The 25830-nt window shown below is 48.3% G+C and overlaps 1 protein-coding gene across 1 annotated transcript; it reads left to right on the top strand.

Moving 5' to 3' along the window:
• Positions 1-94: 94 nt before the first annotated feature.
• On the top strand, positions 95-24342 carry LOC132875005 (sorbitol dehydrogenase-like). Its single transcript, XM_060911555.1, has 8 exons — positions 95-248; positions 855-1037; positions 6375-6534; positions 6703-6821; positions 7085-7150; positions 7531-7709; positions 23657-23778; positions 24177-24342. Exons 1-8 carry the CDS (start codon positions 95-97, stop codon positions 24340-24342), a joined length of 1149 nt encoding a protein of 382 aa, XP_060767538.1.
• Positions 24343-25830: the final 1488 nt, after the last annotated feature.

The following is a 25830-nucleotide window of genomic DNA, read 5'->3' as shown; positions in this document are numbered from 1 at the left end:
GTACGGGAAAGGGTCCGATGTAGCGAGGCGCCAATTTGCGTGACTCCACCCGTAATGGTAAATCTCGAGCCGACAACCAAACCTTCTGGCCGACATGGTAAACGGGTGCCGGGGTCCTCCGCCAGTTAGCCCCAATAGCATAGCTGGTACTGGACTTCAGGAGTGTGGTGCAGGCCTGGGCTCACGTGCGGCGGCAGCGGCGGGCGTAGGCGAGAGCAGACGGGCAGGTGGCTTCTCCCTCCTGGCTGGTAAACAGAGGTGGTTGATACCCATACACACACTGGAAGAGGGAGAGTCCGGTGGCAGAGCTGGTGAGGGAGTTGTGGGCATATTCCACCCAGAGCAGATGTTGAGCCCAGGCTTGGGGGTTGCGCGAAGCCACACACCTAAGTGCCTTCTCCAGTTCCTGATTCATGCGCTCCATTTGGCCATTTGACTGTGGGTGAAATCCGGACGACAGACTGGCAGTGGCCCCGAGGAGGTGGCAGAATTCCCTCCAGAAACTGGCGGAGAACTGTGGGCCCCGGTCGGAAACGATATCCCTGGGCAGGCCGTGGACCCAAAAGACGTGTTCTAAGATGACCCGGGCAGTCTTCTTAGCAGTTGGCAGTTTAGGGAGAGGCAGAAAGTGGGTCATCTTACTGAAGCGGTCCACGATGGTGAGGATGACCGTATTACCTTCCGATGGAGGAAGACCAGTAACAAAGTCCAAGGAGACATGGGACCAGGGACGCATGGGTACTGGCAGGGGCTGGAGTAACCCGGCTGGGGGCTGACTGGGGGACTTGTGATGGTTGCAAGTGGGGCAGGCTCTCACAAAATCCTGGATGTCCCTCCTCATCGACGGCCACCAGAATCGCTGAGACAGCAGATGGAGAGAGCGTGTGACCCTGGGGTGACAGGCCAGGTGGGAGTCGTGTCCCCATTGAATCACCTGAAACCTCAGGTCGGCTGGGACATAGAGACGGTTGGAGGGGCAAGTGCTGGGGCCTGGCTGGTCCCTGATGGCCTCTCGAACCTGCTCCTCGATGTCCCAGGTCAGGGCAGCAATGACACAGGGGCTTGGGAGGATGGGTGTTAATTCCTCCTTGGAAGCCTCATCCCTCTGAAACATCCGGGAGAGTGCATCCGGTTTGATGTTGCGGGAGCCAGGATGGTAGGAAAGGACAAAGTTGAAGCGGGTGAAGAATAGTGACCATCGGCGCTGGCGGGAGTTTAGCCTCCTGGCTGTCCGGATATATTCCAGGTTTTTGTGGTCTGTCCAGACCACAAACGGAACCTTAGACCCCTCCAACCAGTGGCGCCACTCCTCGAGGGTGAGCTTGACCGCCAGTAGCTCGCGATTGCCGATGTCGTAATTGCTCTCTGCTGGGGTCAGTCTTCAGGAGTAGAAGGCGCAGGGGTGCATTTTTCCATCCTCAGCTGCCCGCTGGGAAAGCACAGCCCCGACTCCCACATCCGAAGCATTTACCTCCACCACAAACTGCCACTCGGCGTCAGGCATCCGGAGGATGGGAGCTGAAGTGAAACGGACCTTGAGGGTTTCGAAGGCTTTGTCAGCTGCTGCCGTCCATTGGAAGGGCTGTTTGATGCTGGTCATTGCGGTGAGTGGGGCTGCCACGGTGCTGTAGCCCCGGATGAACCTCCTATAGAAGTTGGCGAACCCCAGGAACTGCTGCAGCTTCTTACAGCTCTCTGGAACTGGCCACGATGTCACTGCCGACACCTTCGCAGGGTCTATTTGTATGCTGCTCTCGGTAACCACATATCCCAGGAACGAGACAGACCGAGCGTGGAACTCGCACTTCTCTGCTTTCACAAACAACAAATTCTCAAGCAGGCGGCGCAGGACCAACTGGACGTGGTGGGTGTGTTCAGACAGGGTCTTAGAGAAGATCAAAATGTCATCCAAGTAAACGAAAATGAACTTGTTGAGCATGTCTCTGAGGATGTCGTTTACCAGCACTTGGAACACTGCTGGGGCATTGGTGAGACCGAATGGCATGACCAGATATTCATAGTGTCCCGTCGGGGTGTTGAACACACTCTTCTATTCGTCGCCTTCTGTCACTCGCACCAGATGGTAAGCGTTCCGGAGATCTAGCTTGGTGAACACTGTGGCCCCTTGCAGTAGTTCAAAGGCAGAGGAGAGAAGTGGCAGAGGGTAGTGGTTCTTAACCGTAATGTTGTTCAAGCCCCGGTAATCTATGCATGGGCGAAAACCATCCTTCTTCCCCACGAAGAAAAATCCAGCTCCGGCAGGAGAAGACGATGGATGGATTAGGCCGGCAGCCAGAGAGTCGTTTATGTAGTCTTCCATGGCCTTTCTTTCCGGGGCTGACAGGGAGTAGAGACGGCCCTTAGGGGGTGCGGTGCCTGGCAGGAGGTCGATGGCGCAGTCGTATGGTCGGTGTGGGGGCAACGACATGGCCTTGGACTTGTTGAACACCTCCCTCAGGTGATGATAGCAGACAGGAAGCTGGTGGTCTCCTGGTTGGTTGGCAGGACGGCTCCCTTCAAGCAGGTCTGATGGCAGCCCCTTCCCCGCTCTCGTATGATGCCAGTCTCCCAGTCGAGTTGGGGGTTGTGTAGACGGAGCCACGGGTATCCTAGGATGAGTGGTTGGCCGGGTGAGTGTAGGAGGTGGAATTGGATGGACTCCTGGTGGTTACCTGACAGCAGCATTGTCATGGGGGGCTGTGATGTGTGTTACAGTGCCGAGACGATGTCCACCCAGCGCTCGTACAGGAACGGGTGGAGTAAGATGGTGGCACCCCACACCCAGCTGCCGTGCGAGCTCAGTGTCCATGATGTTAGCTTCAGCTCCAGAATCCACCAGGGCGGCCAGGGCACAAGCGGTGTCGGGAAGCTGAAGCAGGGGTTTACGGATGGAGGTTAGGTGGCGCTGTCGCTCCTCGGGGGTGAGGGAGGTACGGCCGATCTCCATGGGCTCAGACTGATTATGTCGGCTTTGGGGCGTGACAGGCAGGAACTGGGCAGCGGAAGACTCACCCCAAGTGCAGGTGGCAGGTTGACTAGGACGCCCCTTTTCTCGTCTGCAGCTCTGGTGATCGATGCATACAGCGAGGGCAATGGCCTCATCGAGTGTCAGGGGTTGCTCATGGGAAACGAGCTCGTCCTTGACGTAGTCCGCCAAACTGTGGAGGAAGGCGTCCACCAGCGCCGCCATGTTCCACGAACTGCACCTCGCCAGGGTGCGGAAGTCAATGGAGTAGTCTGCCACTGTCCGGTTGCCCTGACGGATACTCATCAGTGCTCGTGACACCTCTGTTCTTGATGAGCCCAGGTCGAACACCTTTAACATCTCCTCGGCGAAGGCACAGGCCGGGGTCTGCCGGTCGAATTCAGCTGTCCCCCACAGCCGAGCCCGGCCGGTCAGGTGAGTGATGACATACCCCACCTTGGCTCCCCCCGTCGAGAAGGTCCTGGGCTGCAGAGAGAACTGGATACGGCAGCTGGTCAGGAATGGCCGGACCTGGTTTGGGTCACCATTGAAACGTTCCGGATTACCAGGAGCCAGAGCAGGTGGAATGGTGAGGTTAGTGAAAACTTGCAGGACCTGGGTTAGCTGCTGCTGTTGGAGCTGTTGCTTGAACTGCTGTCATTGTTGGTGGTCAAGCTGGCGCAGAGATGCAATGTCACCAGCCATCCGGTTTATTTCTCCCTCTGTATGTTCCAGTCGCTGCAGGGCAGTCACTTCAGGCTCCATCACCACACTGGTCGGGGAGGGCGCTGGGTCCATGATGGTCAGATCGTTCTGTCAGGAGAAACAGACAAGGACCCAAGAGTGCAAGTTAAATGTTTGAGTTTTATTGATAACAGGGGAAAGGGAGTTGGGAGGATGTGCATGTGTGAAGTTCTGTGGCAGGAGGACTGAAAGGCAGGGATGGCTGATGGGAACATGGTGGTGATGTCTGCAGTCTCCCATCCAAGCACTGACCAGACTCAACCCTGCTTAGCTTCAAAGATCAGACAGGATCAGGCATAGTCAGAGTAGTGAGGCTGTAAGCTGCTAGCACTAGGTGTTCAGGCAGTCTCCCAGCGAGCAGTTCCTCAGCAGACAGACAAGACAGCACAACAGGCAGGAGTAGGGAACAGGCTGGAACACAGAGTCACAGATCAGGTAGCAAGATAAGGGACAGAAATGCAGGGTCAGGTTACCAGGACTGAAGAGTTGATGGAGTCGATGTCTAGAAGACAATCTGACACTGAAGCTAGGGAGGACAGCAGCTTAAATACACACAGAGGAGGAGCAGGTGATGGGCAACAGCCAATGACAGCCACTGAGAGTTAATAAGAGGAAGTGTATGTGGGCGTGGCCAGTAATGCTGAGTGGAGAGGAGTGGAGATGTTACCTGACGAGAGGAAACCCACAGGTAGGACCATGACACTCAGACATTAAAGACTCATTTACACTCCCTGCTATTCTGCCTCCTCTCGCCTCTGACCCCACACTAGCACTCAAGATCTATGGAGAGGACGTTTGTCAGCTTTTTCGCAGACAAAAGATCAGGAAGGCACCCGGCCCAGACGGTGTGTCACCCTCCTGTCTGAAGGTCTGTGCTGATCAGCTGGCCCCCATCTTCACCCAGATCTTCAATAGATCCCTGGAGCTGTGTGAAGTCCTGCCATGCTTCAAATGCTCCACAATAATCCCGGTTCCCAAGAAAACCACCATCACAGGACTGAATGACTACTGTAGCCTGTAGCCCTCACATCTGTAGTCATGAAGTCCTTTGAGAGACTGGTGTTGTCACACCTGAAGGACATCACAGACCCCCTGCTGGACCCCCTGCGGTTTGCCTACCGGGCAAACAGGTCAGCGGATGATGCAATCAATATGGGACTGCACTACATCCTGCAATAGCTTGACTCTGCAGGGACGTATGCCAGGATCCTGTTCGTGGACTTCAGTTTGGCATTCAACGCCATCGTTCCAGATATCCTTCACACCAAGCTCACCCAGCTCACTGTGCCCTCCTCCACCTGTCAGTGGATTATAAACTTCCTGACTGACAGGAAGCAACAGGTGAGGCTGGGGAGCATCACATCCAGCACCTGGACTATCAGCACTGGCGCCCCCCAGGGGTGTGTGCTCTCCCCACTGCTCTTCTCCCTTTACACCAACGACTGCACCTCAAGAGACTTGTCTGTTAAACTCCTGAAATTTGCAGACGACACAACGGTCATCAGTCTCATCCGAGACGGTGACAAGTCTGCATACAGACGGGAGGTTGAACAGCTGGTCTGTTGGTGCGGTCAAAACAATCTGGAGCTGAACACACTCAAAACTGTGGAGATGACAGTGGACTTTAGGAGGAGCCCCCCCACCCTGCCACCCATCACCATCACCAACAACATTGTGACTGCTGTTGAAACCTTCAGGTTTCTGGGTTCCACAATCTCCCGGGACCTGAAGTGGGAGACCAACACAGTCACCATCATCAAAAGGCCCAGCAAAGGTTGTACTTTCTGCGCCAGCTCAGGAAGCTCAACCTGTCTAAGGAGCTGCTGACACAATTCTACACTGCCATCATTCAGTCTGTTCTCTGCTCTTCCATCACTGTTTGGTTTGGATCGGTCACCAAACAGGACAAGAACAGACCACAACGGACAATAAGGTCTGCAGAGAAAATTATTGGTGTCAGCCTGCCCTCCAGCCAAGACCTGTACCTGTCCAGAGTCAGGAAACAGGCAGATAACATCTCTGCATATCCATCACACCCTGGTCACAAACTGTTTAAATTCTCCCCTCTGGGAGATGCTACAGAACACTGTATGCAAAAACAACCAGACACAAGAACAGTTTTTTTTCCCTCAGGCTGTCTCTGTGATGAACAGCTAAAACCGGACTCAAATATCAGTAACATCAATTGTGAAATATCTGCACACTCATACCATCATTCTGTGCACACTGTATATTTATATTTACTAATTCATCCTTGCACTATGAGCTAAGTGAAACCGGAGTCAAAGTCCTCATGTGTGTTCACATACCTGGCAAATAGAGTTTATTATTATTATTATTATTATTATTATTATTATTATTATTAATCTGTCATGAAACAATAAGGAAACGAGCCACACCTGGCCATGAAACTGCTCATCAGTCAATTGTCCAATTACTTTTGAGCCTATGAAAATTGAGGGACTACATAAAAATGGCTGTAATTCCTCAATGGTTAACGCAATATTTTGTTAAACCCCCCAAAATCAAAGCTGAAAGTCTACACTTCAGTCATAGCTTAATTGGTTCTTTTAAAGGCCATTGTGGTGGTGTACAAAGAGAAAATTGTGTTACTGTACAAATACTTTCAGATCTGACTGTATTTTGTCATTTGTTTTACATTTAGGTGACAGAGTGGCAATTGAACCTGGAGTTCCTCGAGAAATGGATGAGTTTCTCAAGTCCGGCCGATACAACATATCCCCCACTATGTTCTGCTGTGGCATACCACCTGATGACGGGAACCTCTGCAGATACTACAAACATAACGCCAACTTCTGCTACAAGTCAGTTTCCCAAAAATGTCATGCACTTTACATTTGTCTTTTAAATGTTCAACTTTTGGACACATTTTGCTCTTATTAAAATTCTGAGCCACAGGAATATAGCAATAATAGAGGTCAGGCTTTGTGATGATGTGCTCCTCAGGTAATTATCTACATTTCTGTGTGCAGACTTCCTGATAACTTGAGTTATGAGGAAGGGGCTCTGGTTGAGCCGCTCTCAGTGGGGATTCAGGCATGCAGGAGAGCTGGCGTTACTCTGGGCAGCTCTGTGTTCATCTGTGGAGCAGGTTAATACCCCTTTCTGCTGGAAAAGTTTTGTGCTGAAGTCCACACAGTTCTGATTTGTCTCATAGCACGCAATATATTTCTTTTTGTTGAATTGGGGATTTAATTATTTTTAACTGAATTGAATTAGTGCCAATCTCTGTTTATGATACAGTTCAATATAAAAGCTTAAAGGAGATGCACTCTCCCACTATTCAAAGCAAATGCACATTGTATCACTAATATGGATCAATTGCTTAAACAGCCTCTGTTTTGTTTCCTGTAGGACCGATCGGACTGGTCACTCTGTTGGTAGCTAAAGCCATGGGAGCCTCTCAAGTGCTTATAAGTGGTAAGGTGCATGTGCTCATAACCTGTGCCATTTGGATGATAAAATGTATTTATTTCAGTCAGGCTGGAATAGAAGGCAAATATTCTATGATAAGATGTATCTGATAAGATAAATAAAGTGAACAGTAAGATCACACAACATTGCAGTGTCTCTGAAAATCTCCACTATCTTGAATTACAGCTGATGAAAGACTGAGCTAAAGCTCTTGTTTCTGTGTAAACTAATAATTTACTGTTCACTATGTGTATAATTCTCCTCAGAGTCCCCTGAGAAATTACTATTTTTACTGTTACTGTTCTATTAATATGAGAACTTGGATATGAACTCAAACAGAAAAAAAACATGCCATCTATTTATTCGATGCCTTCTTATACCATCAGACCTTTCTGCTGATCGGTTAGCCAAGGCTAAAGAATTAGGAGCTGACTTTATTCTTCCTGTTAAGAGGGACGATATACCACAGGAAATGGCTAAACGTGTGGATGGCATGTTGGGAAACATGCCTCACATCACCATAGAGTGTACTGGTGCTGAAAGCAGCATCCAAACAGCAATCTATGTGAGTACCATACATCAAAATAATAATTGTACCATGTTACATAATAATAATAATAATAATCATTCATTGTACTGATTGTCCACTGTGGGTCATGGGTGTGCTGGAGCCAATTCGAACTGACATTGGGCGAGAGGCAGGGTACACCCTGGACAGATGGCATGTCGTGATGAGCAACTCACTCTCAACTCCCTCATTGACCTGGCCATATGACTGGATCATCTGTTCTTGACCAGACCCTCAATTTGGCACTCTCCAGCCCTTCCTCAACCTCCACAGCCCCCAACGCCAGTGGAAATCTCCCACACTCACATGCCATGTTCTGAGAGGGAGAGGAGGTGTCGCAAGGGGTTGTGCTTCTACTGTGGGGACCATGGTCACCTTCTTGCTACGTGCCCAATCAGATCACCTAACCCTAGACAGGAGGGTCCCCCTTGCAAAGAATCTAATTCCACTAGTCCGTTGAGTTACGAACCTACTTCTACACCTTATTCTCTTAAGATTCACTTGCTACTAAAGCTCGCAGACTCGACCCATGTTCTCTCTGCACTCATAGACTCGGGGGGCAGAGGGTAATTTTATCAGTCTTGAGATCATCCAGAGATTCAATCTGCCCACAGAAGAACTCCAACGACCCATGAGTCTTAAGGCCATTGATGGTGGTCCCATTGGGGAGGGGCTTCCCACCACTCACACCCTGCCGCTAGATATTCAGGACGCAGCCCTTCATGTAGAAAGCGTTGCCCTGTTCATCATTCACACAGCTAATCATGCCCCTGGCTTCAAACTCATTATCCCTTAATATCCTGGCAACACCAAGAGATCTTACAATGGTCATCCTCCTGCTTTCAAAGATGTCTGCATTTTCCATGCATTTTCTGTGGCATCCACATCCATCGAAAGTCCTTCACCTGGAGGTATCAAACATATCCCTGCCTGCTATCACAAACTAAAAGAAGTGTTCAGTAAAGGTAAACCTAGAGGTCTCTCCCCTCATTGACCCTAGGATTGTGTGAGCAGTCTCCTCCCTGGCACTACACCTCCATGTAACCGCATCTACCCCCTTTCTATCACCAAGCAAGCTGCTATGGAGGAGTATGTTCAAGAAGTGCTGTAACAAGGATGCATTTGTCCTTCCACTTCCCCAGCCTCTGCTAGCTTCTTTTTTGTGGAAAAGAAAGAGGGGTGGCTCCTCCCCTGCATAGATTACAGAGGTTTGAACCAGATTACAGTCAAGTACCTTTATCCGCTTCCCCTAGTACCCTCGGCTCTGGAACAATTAAAGTCTGCCTGTGTGTTCACTAAGGCTACGTTCACACTGCAGGCTGAAGTGACTCAAATCCGATCTTTTTGCCCATATGTGACCTGTATCCGATCTTTTATTGACAATATGAACGACACAGATCCGATTTTTTCAAATCCGACCCAGGCCGTTTGGATATGTGGTGCTAATTCCGATTCCTATCCGTTCTTTTCATATGCGACTTCAGTCTGAACCGCCAGGTCGCATTCATCCGACTTACACGTCATCAACAAGCCACAAACGTCACTATTCTGCGCTGAAGTAGGCGGCGGGTCTCTCAAAAAAGTTACAACAACATGGCACATAATCACGGGCGCAGATAGAGGGTGGGACGAGTCATATTTAAATTCACCTCGTTCGGTCCCCCCTACTTATAGGGAGGAAAAAACGTCTATGCTGTCTTTCTTTGCATAAGGCCAACCTCACGGAAAAATCAAAAGACTAATTACCATTCGGTTTATTGAGGTGCACAGCAGTGTATACATATAGTTGCAACAACTCACATAAAACAAAACAAAGACTGATATTCGGTTGGTTGAGCTGCGCAGACTGCACAGGTTGCGAGCTCGAGCTTGGTTGCTATGGTTACTAACAACAAGTTTGACAGGCATGTTGGGGTTGGTTTGCTGGCAGCTTTGTCCCCCCCCCCCAGTTTTTTGTCCCCCGCAGTTCAAAAAACGTATCTGCGCCCCTGCGCATGACATCAATGCGAGGGACGCTTCGGGCTGTGAAGGTTCTGAATCTTCTCAATGGAAGGACGCAGAGGTTAGGGAGCTGATTTCCATTTGGGGGGATGCAGCTATTCAAGCTAGATTGGATGAGTCATACCGCAACCGGGCGGTTTTACTTCCGTAAACACTGGCCATGCGCACTGCGTGTGATGTCGTCGTATCCTGCAGTGCGCATGCGGAACACTTTTAGGTCGCTTTTCGTTCATACTGAGGATCACATACAAGTCGCATATATTTGTTAATGTGAACGACCTCACAAAAAAATCGGATTTCACAAAAAAATCGGAATTGAGCATTAAGCCTTGCAGTGTGAACGTAGCGTAAGTTAGATCTCAGAAGTGCATATCTGGTGAGAATCCATGAAGGAGATGAATGGAAGACAGCCATTAGCATTACTTCAGGGCACTTCGAATATTGTGTCATGCCTTATGGCCTTTCTTGCATGCCCAGTGTTTTTCAGTGTTTGATAAACAATATCCTCAGAGACATGTTGGGACATTACATCATTGCCAATATAGATGACCTCCTGATTTACTCCCCTAACCAAGTTGTTCACCTGAATCATGTCAAATCAGTGCTAACCCAGCTCCTTGAGAATACCCTGAACATCTAAGCAGAAAAGTGTGAATTTCACATTACTCAGATCTCATTCCTCAGGTCCATCAGTGCAGAAGGTGTCAGCATGAACAACAGCATGGCCTCCGCAGTCACCGCCTGGCTCAATCCCACGATGGTCAAGGAACTGCAACGTTTCCTGTGGTTTGCCAGTTTCTATCGTTGTTTTATCAGGGGCTTCAGCACGATAGCCTCACCCCTCACTGCTCTACTCAAGAAGGGTCCTAGGTGTCTCCAGTGGAACCAAGCTGCTGAGGAGGCCTTTAAACAATTCAAGACTGCTTTCACTTTTGCCCCATTCTCGAACACCCAGACCTGAACATACCCTTCACTGTAGAGGTAGATGTGTCAGAGACAGGAGTGGAAGGAGTGTTGTCAGAATGCTTTGGGGAAATGCCCAAGCTACACCCCATAGCTTTCTTTAAAAAAAAAAACTTACTTCAGCAGAACAAAACTATGATATTGGTAACTGGGAACTCCTTGCTATAAAACTAGCACTCGAAGAATGGAGACACTGGCTAGAAGGGGTAATATGTCTCTTCGCCATCCTCACAGACCATAAAAACCTTGAGTACCTGAAAACAGCTAAGCGACTAAATCCCCATCAAGCAAGATGGGCACGATTCTTTTACTCAATTCAGATTCTCCATCACTTCTCATCCAGGTTCCAAAAACACAAAGGCCAATGCCCTCCCATAAATCCACACTGCTTCCAACCTCAATCCAGAACCCACTCTTATCTTACCACCAGAGTGCTTTATCCAGGTGATTACATGGGAAGTGGACAAGGAGATAACCCAGGCCCAGCCACATAACCCTCTTGAAGTCTGCCTTCCTGGTCTCATGTATGTACCTTCTGCAACTGCAAGGCAAACCCATTACTTGGGCTTCTGCATCCCTGGCCACAGGACATCCAAGCAGTCAGTGTACCTATCAGCTCCTCTAAAACAAATACTGGTGGGAGAACATGACATCTGAGATCAATGACTTTTGTATCCTCCTGCTCCACCTGTGCCCAAGCCAAGGTACCTCCAGCTCCTCCAGCTGGTAAATTCTGCCCACTGCCCATACCACAAAGACCCTGGTGACATATAGCCATCAGTTTCATCACTGATCTATCCAAGTCACAAGGGAATACTGGTAGTCATTTGACCGATTCTCTAAAGTGCTAAAAGTCGTTCCCCTGCCAGGCCTGCCCACAGCTTTTGAGACTGCTGAACTTTTATTCACTCATGTTTTCTGATACCATGGCCTTCCTGAGGACATTGTTAGTGACTGGGGTCCTCAGTTCATATCCAGGGTTTGGACTAAGTTCATGGACAACCTGGGGGTGTCAGTCAGCTTAATCTCAGGGTACCATCCCCAGTCCAACAGCCAAATGGAACACACCAACCAGGAGATTGAGTGTTTCCTCAGTGTTTTGTATGGAGAACCAGAAAGATTGGGCATAATATATCCCTTGGGCAGAATATGCCCAGAACTCTCTAAAACACTTGGCCACCCAGTTAACACCATTCCAATGTATCCTTGGTTACCAGCCACCTCTGTTCCCTTGGGACGATTCACTCTCTCAGATCCTGGCAGATGACTCATGGTTCAAAAGAAGTGAACAAGTATGGAAAGGAGTTCATCAGTGGTTAGAACAGGTAGCCCACAGGTACAAATGATATGCAGACAGACACAGAGGGGAAATACCCAACTATTCTCCTGGTGACTGAGTGTGGGTGTCCACTAGAGACCGACAAGATCCCAACTCATTTCGAAGATTCCATGCCTGATACATTGGCCCATTCAAGGTCCTCCATAGAATCAATGAGAGAGCCTTTAAATTAGAGCTCCCACTTCATTGCCATATTTCACCCACATTCCATGTGTCATGCCTAAAGCCTGCCATTCAAGGACCCCTGGCAACTAATACTCCCACCAGCAAACCTCCTTCTCCCCTAGAAGTTGAAGGGGATCCAGTATATCAAGTTCACAAAATTTTCAGCTCCCTTCGTAGGCAAAGACACTTAGAATATCTTGTGGACTGGCAGGGATATGGCCAGGAGGAACGTAGCTGGGTAAATGCTAAGGACATTCTCAACCCACTACTCACCCAGGAACTCCATACTGAACACCCTGACAAACCAGCACACAGGAGAAGAGGTTGCCCCAGAAAGGAGATCGCTCCCAGAGTAAGCGCCTCAGGAGGGTTCTGTCAGTAATGGTGCCGAAAGTCTAAGTTCAGAGTGGCATCCAAACATGGCCGCTTTGGAGTACATCTCCCAAGCACCACAGTGCCCTGCCTCTTCAGAGTATTAGGAGCGTACCTGTTTCCCATTATCCCAGTAATCACCCCTCTATTTAAGCTCAGCAAACACTCACCTCAGTTGTGAAGTATCATTCTGTGTCCTCGTGTCTGATTGTACTAAGCCTTATAGTTATAGTGCCTGACTTCCTGTGACTTTAACTTTGTTTACATTCATATCCCGACTTTGATGTCATGCCTGTCCTCTGATAATCCGTTTGCACATCGACCAACCCTTGCCCGACCCTGACTACGTCTTCAGTCTATCAATTTGAATTTGGCTTCCAGTTTGCGACGCACCCACTCTCCCCTGCACCTGCATCTATAAGTGCCTATACCCTGACAGGAATCTTGCTAATGTATTAATTGTTATTAAAGACAGTCTAAATGTATTCATGTCATGCTTTTGACAGTTGTCATGACAAAGCAGGTTTATTAGCCCATCTCAAAAAATTAGAATATCATGAAAAAGTTATTTTTTTGTAATTTAATTCAAAAAGGTAAACTTTCCTACAGTATATTCTATATTCATTATATGTACAATGAAATATTTCAAGCCTTTTTTCTTTTAATTTTGATGATTATGCTTTATAGCAGGGTGGCACGGTGGTGTAGTGGTTAGTGCTGTCGCCTCACAGCAAGAAGGTCCGGGTTCGAGCCCCGTGGCCGGCGAGGGCCCTTCTGTGCGGAGTTTGCATGTTGTCCACGTGGGTTTCCTCCGGGTGCTCCGGTTTCCCCCAAAGACATGCAGGTTAGGTTAACTGGTGACTCTAAATTGACCGTAGGTGTGAATGGTTGTCTGTGTCTATGTGTCAGCCCTGTGATGACCTGGTGACTTGTTCAGGGTGTACCCTGCCTTTCGCCCATAGTCAGCTGGGATAGGCTCCAGCTTGCCTGCGACCCTGTAGAACAGGATAAAGCGGCTAGAGATAATGAGATGAGATGCCTTATAGCTCGTGGAAATCAGAAACCCAGTATCTCAAATTATTAGAATATTGCCTAAGACCAATCAAAAAAGGATTTACAATACAGAAATGTCTCACTTTTGAAAAGTATGTTCATTTATACACTCAGTACTTGGTTCAGACTCCTTTACCATGAATTACTGCGTCAGTGCAGTGTGGCATGGAGGCAATCAGCTTGAAGCCCAGGTTACTTTGATAGCAGCCTTCAGCTCATTTGTATTTTTGGATTGGGTGTTTCTCATCTTCCTCTTGACAATACCCCATAGATTCTCTATGGGGTTCAGGTCCACTGAGTTGGCTGGCCAATCAAACACAATATCATGATCAGGAAACCATTTGGTAGTAGTTTTGGCACTGTGGGCAGGTGCTAATCAGTGCTTCTCAAACTTTTTCTATCATTCCCCACCTCAGAAGAAGGGGATTTTTCTGTGCCCCACTTGTCCCATATCATACCAACAAAATGGTAAAAAAAAAAATACACAAGTTCATATTTTTCAATTTATTGAGGTAACATCAATTTGTAGCAATTTCTATTGTATAACAATATCAGATACATTCAATATGTTCAAAATAAAAATGTTAAAAATAACTCAAGTTCACAATTTTTCAAAATTTATTTAAGTAACATAAATTTCTATCTGGGCGGCACGGTGGTGTAGTGTTTAGCACTGTCGCCTCACAGCAAGAAGGTCCGGGTTCGAGCCCTGTGGCCGGCAAGGGCCTTTCTGTGCGGAGTTTGCATGTTCTCCCCGTGTCCGCGTGGGTTTCCTCCGGGTGCTCCAGTTTCCCCCACAGTCCAAAGACATGCAGGTTAGGTTAACTGGTGACTCTAAATTGACCGTAGGTGTGAATGTGAGTGTGAATGGTTGTCTGTGTCTGTGTGTCGGCCCTGTGATGACCTGGCGACTTGTCCAGGGTGTACCCCGCCTTTCGCCTGTAGTCAGCTGGGATAGGCTCCAGCTTGCCTGCAATCCTGTAGAAGGATGAAGTGGCTAGAGATGATGAGATGAAATTTCTATCTAGTTCTCTCAACACCAGCAACATTAAGAACAATGTTTAAAAATAAAAAAATTATATAGAAAATTGGGCAAATTAAATAAATTGTGCTTAAGTTTGTCACTTTTTAAAATTTACAAAGAGGCAGGGCAGAGGCAGGTGAACAAATGACTGCCTTCACAGCATTAGTGACTGCAATGGGCCTGTTTTGTGCTACAGATTTTTTCGAAACGGAGTTGAATGCTTGAAACTGCCACTCTCAAGTCATGCTCAATGTCAAGCTGAGATCTGTACTTTGTTTTTAGTGAAGCAACTGCTGAAAAACCAATCTCACAGAGATAAGATGTGGCAAAGGGAAGAAGAATGCCCACAGCTCTCTGCCCAATGAGTGGGTACTGGCTTTCAACTTCCAGCCAAAATTGACTGAGTGCCTGAGATGTAAATCTTAACCTCAGGGTGGAGTCAGAGGTCATTTCAATCAGTTGTTCCTCTTCAGCAGAACTAAAATCAGCTGGTGCTGCAGAAAGAAATGAAAAACTTTATTTGCTATTGCACATTAACAAGACAGACAGACAGACAGACAGACAGACAGACAGATAGATAGATAGATAGATAGATAGATAGATAGATAGATAGATAGATAGATAGATAGATAGATAGATAGATACCTGCAGCATGAAATGGGTCCACTATCCAGTCATATTGTGTAGCACTGTTGGGAAAGTATTTTTTAAAGAATGCTCCCAATGCCATGATGTGCTGCTGTATACACGGGATCACTGCGGTGGCACCAGAATCGATGCGCTCTGCGACTTCAGTGAGATTTTCGAAGACTTCGGTATGTCCTTGATCAACACGCTTCCCCCATACCTCCAGCTTTCGGATGAAAGCAGTGATCTTGTCAGCCAGGTGAGGTAGGTGCTTGTCTTTTCCCTGAAGCTGAAAATTTAATTCATTCAGCTTTGCAAATACATCGCTGAGGTAAGCCAGTTTCATCAGAAGCAGTTCATTGCCAAATTTGGCCGCTGCCTCATACTTGCGCTCTTCTTCTAAAAATACCCGGATCTCCGTTCGAAGCTCAAAGATGCGCGACAAGACTTTGCCTCGGGAGAGCCACCTTGCTTCGCTGTGAAACAGCACAGTGGTATGGTCTGCTCCCATCTCCTCACAAATAGCGGAGAAGAGTCGCGCTTTCAGGGGTCTTGTTTTGATAAAATTGACCACATCCACAACTGCTGTCAACACCTCGTTTAATTCGGGGCTGAGGTGTCTGGAGGCCAGCGCTTCCCTGTGTAGAATGCAGTGCGTCCACTGTGCATCTTGCGCGGCCCTTTTGATCAATGCCTGGAGTCCCTTCCTTTTTCCTGCCATTGTCTGCGCTCCATCAGAACAGAACCCCAAGCAATTTTCCCACCTCAGCCCTTGTTCTTTGAAGTAGTTGTCCATAATCTTGAACAGCTCCTCTGCCGTGGCTGTTGATGGTACAGGTTTGCAAAAGAGCAAATCCTCATTTAGTGACAGCTCGTTTACGAAACGGACATAAGCAATGAAGAGGCACGTTTTACTGCTGTCTGTTGCTTCATCCACTTGTAAAGCAAAGCGACTTTCTTGCAGTTGTTCAATGAGTTGGGATTCGACATCATTAGAAATGTCGGAAATTCGTCTCGCAACGGTGTCGTTTGACAGGGGGATTGATTTTAATTTGGAAGCGCTTTTCTCATCAATCATAACTGATACCATATCAATAGCAGCAGGGAGAATGAGTTGCTCAGCTATTGTATGTGGCTTTTTGCACTGGGCAATATGGTATGCCACTTTGTATGAAGCCATCTGTGCCTGCTATTAACTGACGTAGTTTTCACCATTCCCTTTTCCTGCTGCCGGTATCCCGCAAGTTTTCATTTGAAAAAAGCTACGGGTTTATCAATGTGAGTGGGGTGTGCAGTCTCCAAGTGTCTGCGCAATTTGTTAGGCCGCATACTGTCGGCTGCCAGTTGCCGCAGGCATAATACACATAAAGGTCACTCCTCATCACCTACGTTAGCTACTGTGAGTCCTAAGCCAAGGTAGGACTCAACATATTTTCTTTTAGGTTGGCATTTGGTACTTGCCTTCCCCTTCACTATTGGCACCGTAAAATCCCCGACTTTAGTGGCCCTTTTAACAAACTTATCCATTTTCGTGCCTAGTCCTGATGTCTCAGGCTCAGCTAGCACGAATGCAGGTTTGAAGATTCTAGCGCGCGTTTCGCCCTAGAATCTTTCTGAGGTACATAAACAATGGTTAGTCGCATAGCAACGCATAGTCAGTGCGAATGAAAAAGGAAAGGTGGCCGGTGTTGAGTGCAGATGTTTCCTATGTAATGGTCTTTAACACGTTTAGCAAGGACAATAACTGAACACATTTTGAGCGAGTGTAACTTACAAGCAAAACAGAAAGGCATAAATAAAGAATGCAAAAGAAATAAATACATAAATAATAATAATAAATCTTCCGATTTCACGTGCCCCACCTGCAATGCCTCTGCGCCCCACACTTTGAGAAACGCTGTAAGTCCTGCTGGAAAAGGAAATCAGCATCTCCATAAAACTTGTCAGCAGATAGAAGCATGAAGTGTTCTAAAATCTCCTGGTAGATGGCTGCATTGACTTTGGACTTGATAAAATGCAGTGGACCAACACCAGCAAATGACATGACACCCCAAATCATCACAGACTGTGGAAACTTCACACTAAACTTTGAACACCTTGGACTCTATACCTCTCCACTCTTCCTCCAGACTTGAGGACCTTGATTTCCAAATGAAATGCAAAATTTACTTTCATCTGAAAAGAGGACTTTGGACCACTGAGCAACAGTCCAGTTCTTTCTCTGCTTAGCCTAGGTAAGACACTTCTGATGTCTCTAGTTCAGGAGTGGCTTGATATTAAGAATGTGACAGTTGTAGCCCCTTTCCTAAAGATGCCTGTGTGTGGTGGCTCTTGATGCTGTTAGGGTTTTGCTGGGATTCAAACCTGGTTCGTTGGTGTGATAATCCAGCAAACCCCCACTAGGCCACCAGGGGGATGACTCAAATGCAGAGGCGTGAGGCAGAAGTAGAAAAAGAATCAAAAGGTTTATTTAAACTATATACACTATATACAGGGCAAAACAAAAGACAAAAAAAAACCAAAGAGTATAATCCAAAAGAAAAGCAAAGTGCAAAAATTCAAAAGCTAAGAAGATCAAAAAACACAGTACAAAGGAAACTGGAGATAAACATAACAGCACAAAGACTCCGTGACAAGAGGACTGAACTCAGGGGTATAAATAGACAAACTAATTAAGGACACAGGTGAAGATAATTAGGCAATTAACACAAACACAAAACACAGGAACAATGGCGGCCTCTAGAGGCCAAAATAAACACGACATGAAAAGGAAATAACAGCGGCCTCTAGAGGCCAAAACAGTCCTAGTCCTAACAGGACCCCCCCCTCTAGGAGCGTCTCCTGACGTTCCCAGGGCGATCCGGATGGGCCGAATGGAAGTCCCGACATAGTTCTTTATCAAGGACATCCCGAGCAGGAACCCAGCAGCGCTCCTCAGGACCATAGCCCTCCCAGTCCACCAGATATTGCAACCCGCCGCGGACCCGGCGGGAGTCAAGCAGGCGATTCACAGTGAACACAGTCTGCCCCTGGAAGATGCGGGGGGGTGGGGGGTTCCTAGGGGCAGGGGCATACGTAGACGTCAGTATGGGCCGTAACAGGGAAACATGGAAAGTGGGGTTGATCCTCAGAGTCCGGGGCAACTGGAGCCGGTAGGAGACAGGGTTCACCCTGCGCACCACCTTGAAGGGGCCAATGTAGCGAGGAGCAAGCTTGCGGTTCTCCACCCGCAGTGGAAGGTCCTTAGTGGACAGCCAAACACGCTGCCCAGGGCAGAAAGCGTGTGCAGGTCTTCTATGGCGGTTGGCCTGAGTCTGGTTGGTTCTGGAGGTCTGTATGAGGGTCTTCCTGACCTTGCTCCAGGTCTTGCGACACCGTCTCACATATTGGTTGACCGAGGGCACCCCCGCGTCCTCCTCCTGGTCCGGGAACAGAGGTGGCTGGAACCCGAATTGGCACTGGAATGGCGACAGCTTGGTGGCCGATGACTGCAGGGTGTTGTGGGCGTACTCCGCCCATGGCAGCCAGGTGCTCCACGATGTCGGGTTATCCATAGCCAGGCCTCGCAGGGTGGTTTCCAGGTCCTGGTTGAGCCTCTCCGTCTGACCATTGGACTGTGGGTGAAACCCAGAGGAGAGGCTGGCAGTGGCTCCGATGACCTTGCAGAACCCGTGCCACACTCGGGAGGAGAACTGGGGCCCTCGGTCTGAGACGATGTCCTGTGGAAGACCAAAGACTCGGAAGACATGATTAAACAAAAGTTTCGCAGTTTCAAGAGCAGAGGGGAGTTTGCACAGTGGTATGAAGCGGCAGGCCTTGGAGAATCTGTCAACTAAGACCAAAATGACCGTGTTACCTTGTGACTCAGGGAGACCCGTGATAAAGTCGACTGCCACGTGGGACCAGGGACGCCGGGGAATGGTCAGAGGATGCAGGAGACCCTGGGGACGCTGTCGTGGGTTCTTGGTTCTGGTGCAAACCTCACAGGACAGGACAAATGACCTTACTTCCTTCTCCATGTTAGGCCACCAGAAGCGTCTTTTCAGGAAGTCCAGGGTCCTCCGAGCTCCCGGGTGGGCGGTGAGAGGGGAAGAGTGACCCCACTGGAGAACCTTGGCCCGGGCTTGATGTGGGACGTACAAGAGGCCTGGTGGCCCCGTCCCAGGACCGGGGTCCTGGCGTTGGGCTCGTCGGACAGCCTCCTCAATACCCCAGCGGACAGGGGCCACAATCCGGGACACAGGGATAATAGGCCCGACTTCATTCTCCCTGTTAGTGGCAGAGAACAGTCTGGACAGTGCGTCAGGTTTGGTGTTCTTGGAGCCGGGGCGGTATGAGAGGGTGAAGTCAAACCGACTGAAAAACAGGGCCCACCTAGCCTGTCGAGGGTTCAGTCTCTTGGCTTGCTGGAGGTACTCCAGGTTCTTGTGGTCAGTCCAAACCAGGAATGGATGTTGTGCTCCCTCCAGCCAGTGCCTCCACTCCTCAAGGGCCAGTTTGACCGCTAGCAGTTCTCGATCCCCCACATCGTACCGGGACTCAGCAGGACTCAGGCAGTGGGAGAAGTAAGCGCAGGGGTGCAGCTTTCCTTCCGAACGTTGAGAGAGCACCGCGCCGACACCACTGTCCGAGGCGTCCACCTCCACGATGAATGGTTGGGAGGTGTCCGGGAGAACCAGAATAGGTGCCGTGCAGAAGCGGTCCTTGAGGTCTTTGAACGCCTTTTCTGCCTGAGGAGACCAGCCATAAGATCCACCTGTCCCTTTGGTGAGGTCTGACATGGGTGCTGCCACAGAACTGAAGTTCCTGATGAACTTGCGGTAGAAGTTAGCGAATCCTAAGAACCGCTGAACCTCCTTAACGGACTTGGGAGTAGGCCAATCCCGGACGGCCAGGGTCTTGGCAGGGTCCATTTGGAGTTGGCCTGTCCGTACAATAAATCCCAGAAAGGAGACCTCGGGAACATGAAATTCGCATTTCTGGGCCTTGGCGAACAGATTGTTCTGTAGCAGCCTCTGGAGAACCTGGCGGACATGGTGGCGGTGCTCCTGCATGGTCTTGGAAAAGATAAGGATGTCGTCGAGGTAGACAAAAACGTATAGGTTAATCATGTCCCTTAAGACGTCGTTGATTAGGGCCTGAAAAACAGCTGGTGCGTTGGTGAGTCCGAAGGGCATCACCTGGTATTCGTAGTGCCCAGACGGGGTGTTAAAGGCAGTCTTCCACTCGTCTCCCTGTCGGATACGGATGAGGTGGTATGCGTTCCGTAGGTCCAACTTGGTGAAGACGGTGGCGCCTTGGAGCAGGTCGAAAGCTGTGGACATCAGCGGAAGGGGATATCGGTTGCGCACAGTGATCTTATTCAGGCCCCTGTAATCAATACATGGTCGGAGCCCCCCATCCTTCTTGCCAACAAAGAAGAAGCCGGCTCCAGCAGGTGAAGTGGAGGGTCGAATAAACCCAGAGACCAGGGCATCTTTGAGGTATTCCTCCATGGCCTTGCGTTCTGGCTGAGAGAGTGAAAACAGTCTGCCACGAGGAGGGGTAGTCCCAGGGAGCAAGTCGATGGCACAGTCGTAGGCCCGGTGCGGAGGAAGAACGGCGGCCCTGCTCTTGCTGAATACCTCCTTGAGATCCCAGTACTCTGTGGGAACTTGAGATAACTCGGTGAGATCAGGGGGCTCGGCAGGAGACACAGGAGAGCTAGAGAGCAGACAAGAGGCATGGCATGCAGGGCCCCATTCCACAACCTGGCTTGTTACCCAGTCTATGCGAGGGTTGTGGCGAGTAAGCCAAGGAAGGCCTAGAATAACTGGGAACTCAGGTGAAGGAATCAGGTGCAGGGATATTTCTTCCTTGTGACCTTGAGACTGGAGGAAAACTGGAGAAGTAACTTGGGTGACTCTTCCATCACCTAACGCTTGGCCATCGAGGGCAGACACAGACAGTGGGACTTCAAGAGGTGCAGTCGGAATATTGATGCTTTGGGCGAAGTGAATATCCATAAAGTTCCCAGCCGCCCCTGAGTCTATCAAAGCTTGACAAGAGTGGACAGACTCACCCCAGGAGATGGAGACCGGGATGTAGATTCCTTGGCCAGGGAGTCCGGGAGAGAGGGTAGGCCCCGTCACAACCCTCCCTCGGCTGGACGGGGCGGTCCTTTTCCCAAGAGTTCGGGACATGATGCTCGGAAGTGACCAGGCTTGCCACAGTAGATGCAGCACTTGTCCCTCCTTCTGCGCTCCCTCTCAGATGCGGAGAGGTGAGTACGACCCACTTGCATGGGTTCTGGACAGTCACTGAAGGAGGTAGACGGTCTCCAGGTAGAGGTAGGGAGGCTGGGGGGGCTCAAGGCTTGGTGGCGTTCTCTCATCCTGTTGTCCAGACGAATAGCATGTGAGATGAGGGTTTCGAGGTCACTTGGGCATCCAATAGAGGCCAGACCGTCCTTGATGGGGTCAGACAGACCATGGTGGAAGGCTGACACCAGGGCAGTCTCGTTCCATCCACTTACTGCTGCGAGTGTTCGGAACGAGATGGCGTAATCTGCGACGCTTCCTCCTTGCCGGATGGACATGAGCTTTCGGGCTGCGTCGGTACTGATGTCTGCCTGATCGAAGACCCGAAGCATCTCTTCAGAAAACAGCTGGAAATCAAAGCACTCAGGTCCCTGTCTTTGCCAGATAGCAGTAGCCCAGGCTCGCGCCTTACCAGCTAATAAGGTGATCACAAAGGCAATCTTGCGGCGATCCGTAGTGTAGGTGGTAGGCTGAAGCTCAAAGGTGAGTTGACACTGGGTAAGGAACTCTCGGCACTCACTGTGCTTGCCGTCATACCTCTGTGGTGCAGGAAGGCTGGGTTCGCGAGGTGAAGAAGGCAGCATTGCAGGAGGCACTGGAGCAGGAGTGGGAGCTGGATCAGGAGCAGGAGATGCAGGCAGAGATGTCAGCTGTGCCAGGGTTTTCCCAATTTGCTGAAGCAGTTCCTCGTGGCGAGCGAGGGCCTCACGTTGGCTGGTGAGCGTACGTCCATGAGCGTCCATGGTCGCTCCGAAGCGTGTCAAAGCTGCCATAATTCCCTGAAGGTTGGCCGGGTAGACAGTTGAAGCAGCCTCTGCTGAGTCGGTCATGACGGAGTCTTTCTGTTAGGGTTTTGCTGGGATTCGAACCTGGTTCGTTGGTGTGATAATCCAGCAAACCCCCACTAGGCCACCAGGGGGATGACTCAAATGCAGAGGCGTGAGGCGGAAGTAGAAAAAGAATCAAAAGGTTTATTTAAACTATATACACTATATACAGGGCAAAACAAAAGACAAAAAAAAACCAAAGAGTATAATCCAAAAGAAAAGCAAAGTGCAAAAATTCAAAAGCTAAGAAGATCAAAAAACACAGTACAAAGGAAACTGGAGATAAACATAACAGCACAAAGACTCCGTGACAAGAGGACTGAACTCAGGGGTATAAATAGACAAACTAATTAAGGACACAGGTGAAGATAATTAGGCAATTAACACAAACACAAAACACAGGAACAGTGGCGGCCTCTAGAGGCCAAAATAAACACGACATGAAAAGGAAATAACAGCGGCCTCTAGAGGCCAAAACAGTCCTAGTCCTAACAGATGCACTGACACCAGTCTCAGCCCACTCCTTGTGCAGCTTTCCCAAGTTCTTGAATTGACTTTTCTTGACAAGCCTCTCAAGGCTGCAGTCATCTCTGTTGCTTGTATACCTTTTCCAGCCAGCCTTTTCAGCAATGACCTTATATGGCTTACCATCCTTGTGGAGGGTGTCAGTGATCATCTTCTGGACAACTGTCAAGTCAGCAGTCTTCCCCGTGATTGTGGTTGCATGTACTGAACTACGCCGAGAGATACACGGTATTTATACTGTTTTACTCAAACTCTTAATGAAATATTCTAACAATGAGATACTAGATTTCTGATTCTCATGAGCTAAAAGCCATAATCATCAAAAGTTAAACAAAAAGGCTTGAAATATTTCACTTTACATGTAATGAATATAGAATATATGAAAGTTTACCTTTTTGGATTAAATTATTAAAAAAATAACTTTTTCACAATATTCTAATTTTTTGAGATGCACAAGTAGTACACCAGGAATTAAGGAATATCTTAATGATTGACAATGGCATGGAAAAATTCAAGGACATTTAAGAAGAAACTTTCAGAGAGGAGCCCTGTGATGACCTGGTGACTTGTCCAGGGTGTACCCCGCCTTTCGCCCATAGTCAGCTGGGATAGGCTCCAGCTTGTCTGTGACCCTGTAGAACAGGATAAAGTGGCTAAAGATAATGAGATGAGATGAGACTTTCAGAGAGGCTTGTTTTTTGTTGATGCTGGATGCACACTGAGGAAGTGTGTATTTTATGTGTGTACAGGCGACGTGCTCTGGAGGTGTAGTTGCTTTGGTTGGACTTGGTGCTAAAGTGAACACAGTGCCTCTCGTTACTGCTGCTATCAGAGAAGTGGACATCCGAGGTGTGTTCCGGTACTGCAACACGTGAGTTAAACAGTATACAACATTTCCATAATGTATCACATACATGGGGGGACAGTTTGGAAACCTGCCTTTTGGTCCAGCAAGTTTCTTTGTGTTTGGATTGGCCTCTTGTCAGTCATTTTATAGACATACCCACGATGCTCCTTCACAAATCATTATGAGGAAAAGTTGCATGTTTATAGAATTGTCACTTGGCTTTCAAGCAGTTGAATGTCAGAGGATTAATGAAAACTCTAGTTAGCATGCTTATTCTAGTTGTATTTTGTGGAAATGGGCTAATCTCAATGAGTAAAAAAAAATCATTCAAATCTTGTTCAACTCCCACCATTTAACCCATTTTTTCCCACAAATTTTACATAATACACCTTATATGTTTGGTTTTTTTGTTCTTTGTCCAGGTGGCCTATGGCTATTTCTATGCTGGCTTCTAACCGTGTGAATGTAAAGCCACTGGTGTCACACCGCTTTCCACTGGAGCAAGCTATGCAAGCATTTGAGACAAATAGGCAGGGCACTGGGATCAAAATCATGCTGAAATGTGACAAGAATGACCAGAACCCATGAGAAAAGGAGCTTTACTCCTTACTCTCTCCATCAATAAAGTGACTTAATGTCGTCTAAGTTTTATTTTAGAATTATTACTACCTAACCAGTCATGCATTTCATGAATTTATAAACATACTGTAATGGCTATCTTGGACAAATAAAATTAAAATTTATCATCAGGTGTTCCAGTATCTTTGGGGTGCATTTCTATAAGTCAAGCCTACAACAGACAAAACTGTCAAAGTTAATACATAGTGTAAATTGGTTTGCCTTGTTCCCACTTATGTTCATTTTTATAAGAGAATGAATGAAACACGAGACTTAGCTACTGTGTATATACAAACTGAATGAAGAGTACTTTGTTAGCTGTTGTATGTTGTGATTATAACTACCAGGGGGTAACAGAACGCCACATACTGCAGTAAAGAATTATCACAGACAAACGTCATGAATCAACCTCATGTCTTTTATAGAAGTGATTCTCAAAATGGATAGAGATCAATAGGCCCTCTATAGAGGGAAGCCGTAGCCTAATGGTTAGAGAACCGGCTTTGGAACCAAAAGGTTGCTGGTGTAATTCCCTGGAGCAGCAGGAATGGCTGAAGTGCCCTTGAGCAAGGCACCTAACCCCCAAACTACTCTCCAGGCTGCCCTAGGTATGTTGTATGTTGCTCTGAATAAGATTGTCTGTCTGCCTGGTGGAAATCACAACCCACCATGATCAAAGTCATTTTTATTACTGAGTTCTTTTCAGGGGCCTGTTTTAAGTGGTCCCAGGAATTGAATGAGTTTAATCCAAACCACAATAACCCAAAACTATAAATAAGGTTAAACTTGAACCTAATGTGTTCTGTGGGTGGAAGGTTCAGGAATAAAATCACTTTAGTCCTAATAAATCAATTAAATAATTTAAATATTATTGGGTTGCAGCAGACTGCAGTGGGTGAACATGGACACACACCCAGGAGTAGTGAAAACTTGGTGCTCTTTTACTTTTAGTATGTGGAGTTGTGGGGGTAAGGGAGTGAGAGAGAAAGGGGAATCAGGTGCAGCTGTGCAGGCAGGGCAGCAGAAAATTGGATCTCACTCTTGCAGGATTGAAGTGGAGGAGCCAGCCAGGTGGTAGATCACAGGCGGGTAATGAGGTGAGTGAGTCGGCTCTCCGGTGGTTCTCAGTCACAGGTTGGACTTGGGGAGTCAGACCAGGAAAGCTCTTGCATGTCAGAGGATGTCATCCTCTTTGTACTCCATGGCAGCAAGGTAGCCTGTGAGGGAGATGAACTGTCAGTCTTGTTGCATATTTGGAGTTTAACAGACCTGTTTGTGGGGCAGCGCCACCTTATACTCTCCTGGCTGCTCATGGAGATTGAAGAGAGGTGCCACCTAAGCTGCTACAGCTGTGTGTAATTGGCTGGTTCTGCCCCATGGCCATGCTGTCTCTTCAGCACCATTGGGGCGGTAGAGCAAGGAGTGACATACTGTTTAGGTGGAGGTTTCTTTCAGCCA

Source organism: Neoarius graeffei, chromosome 27, assembly GCF_027579695.1.
Source record: "Neoarius graeffei isolate fNeoGra1 chromosome 27, fNeoGra1.pri, whole genome shotgun sequence".
Classification (NCBI taxonomy): Eukaryota; Metazoa; Chordata; class Actinopteri; order Siluriformes; family Ariidae; genus Neoarius; species Neoarius graeffei.
The sequence above is the reverse complement of the archived record's forward strand: the minus strand, read 5'-3'. Positions and strand labels throughout refer to the sequence as shown.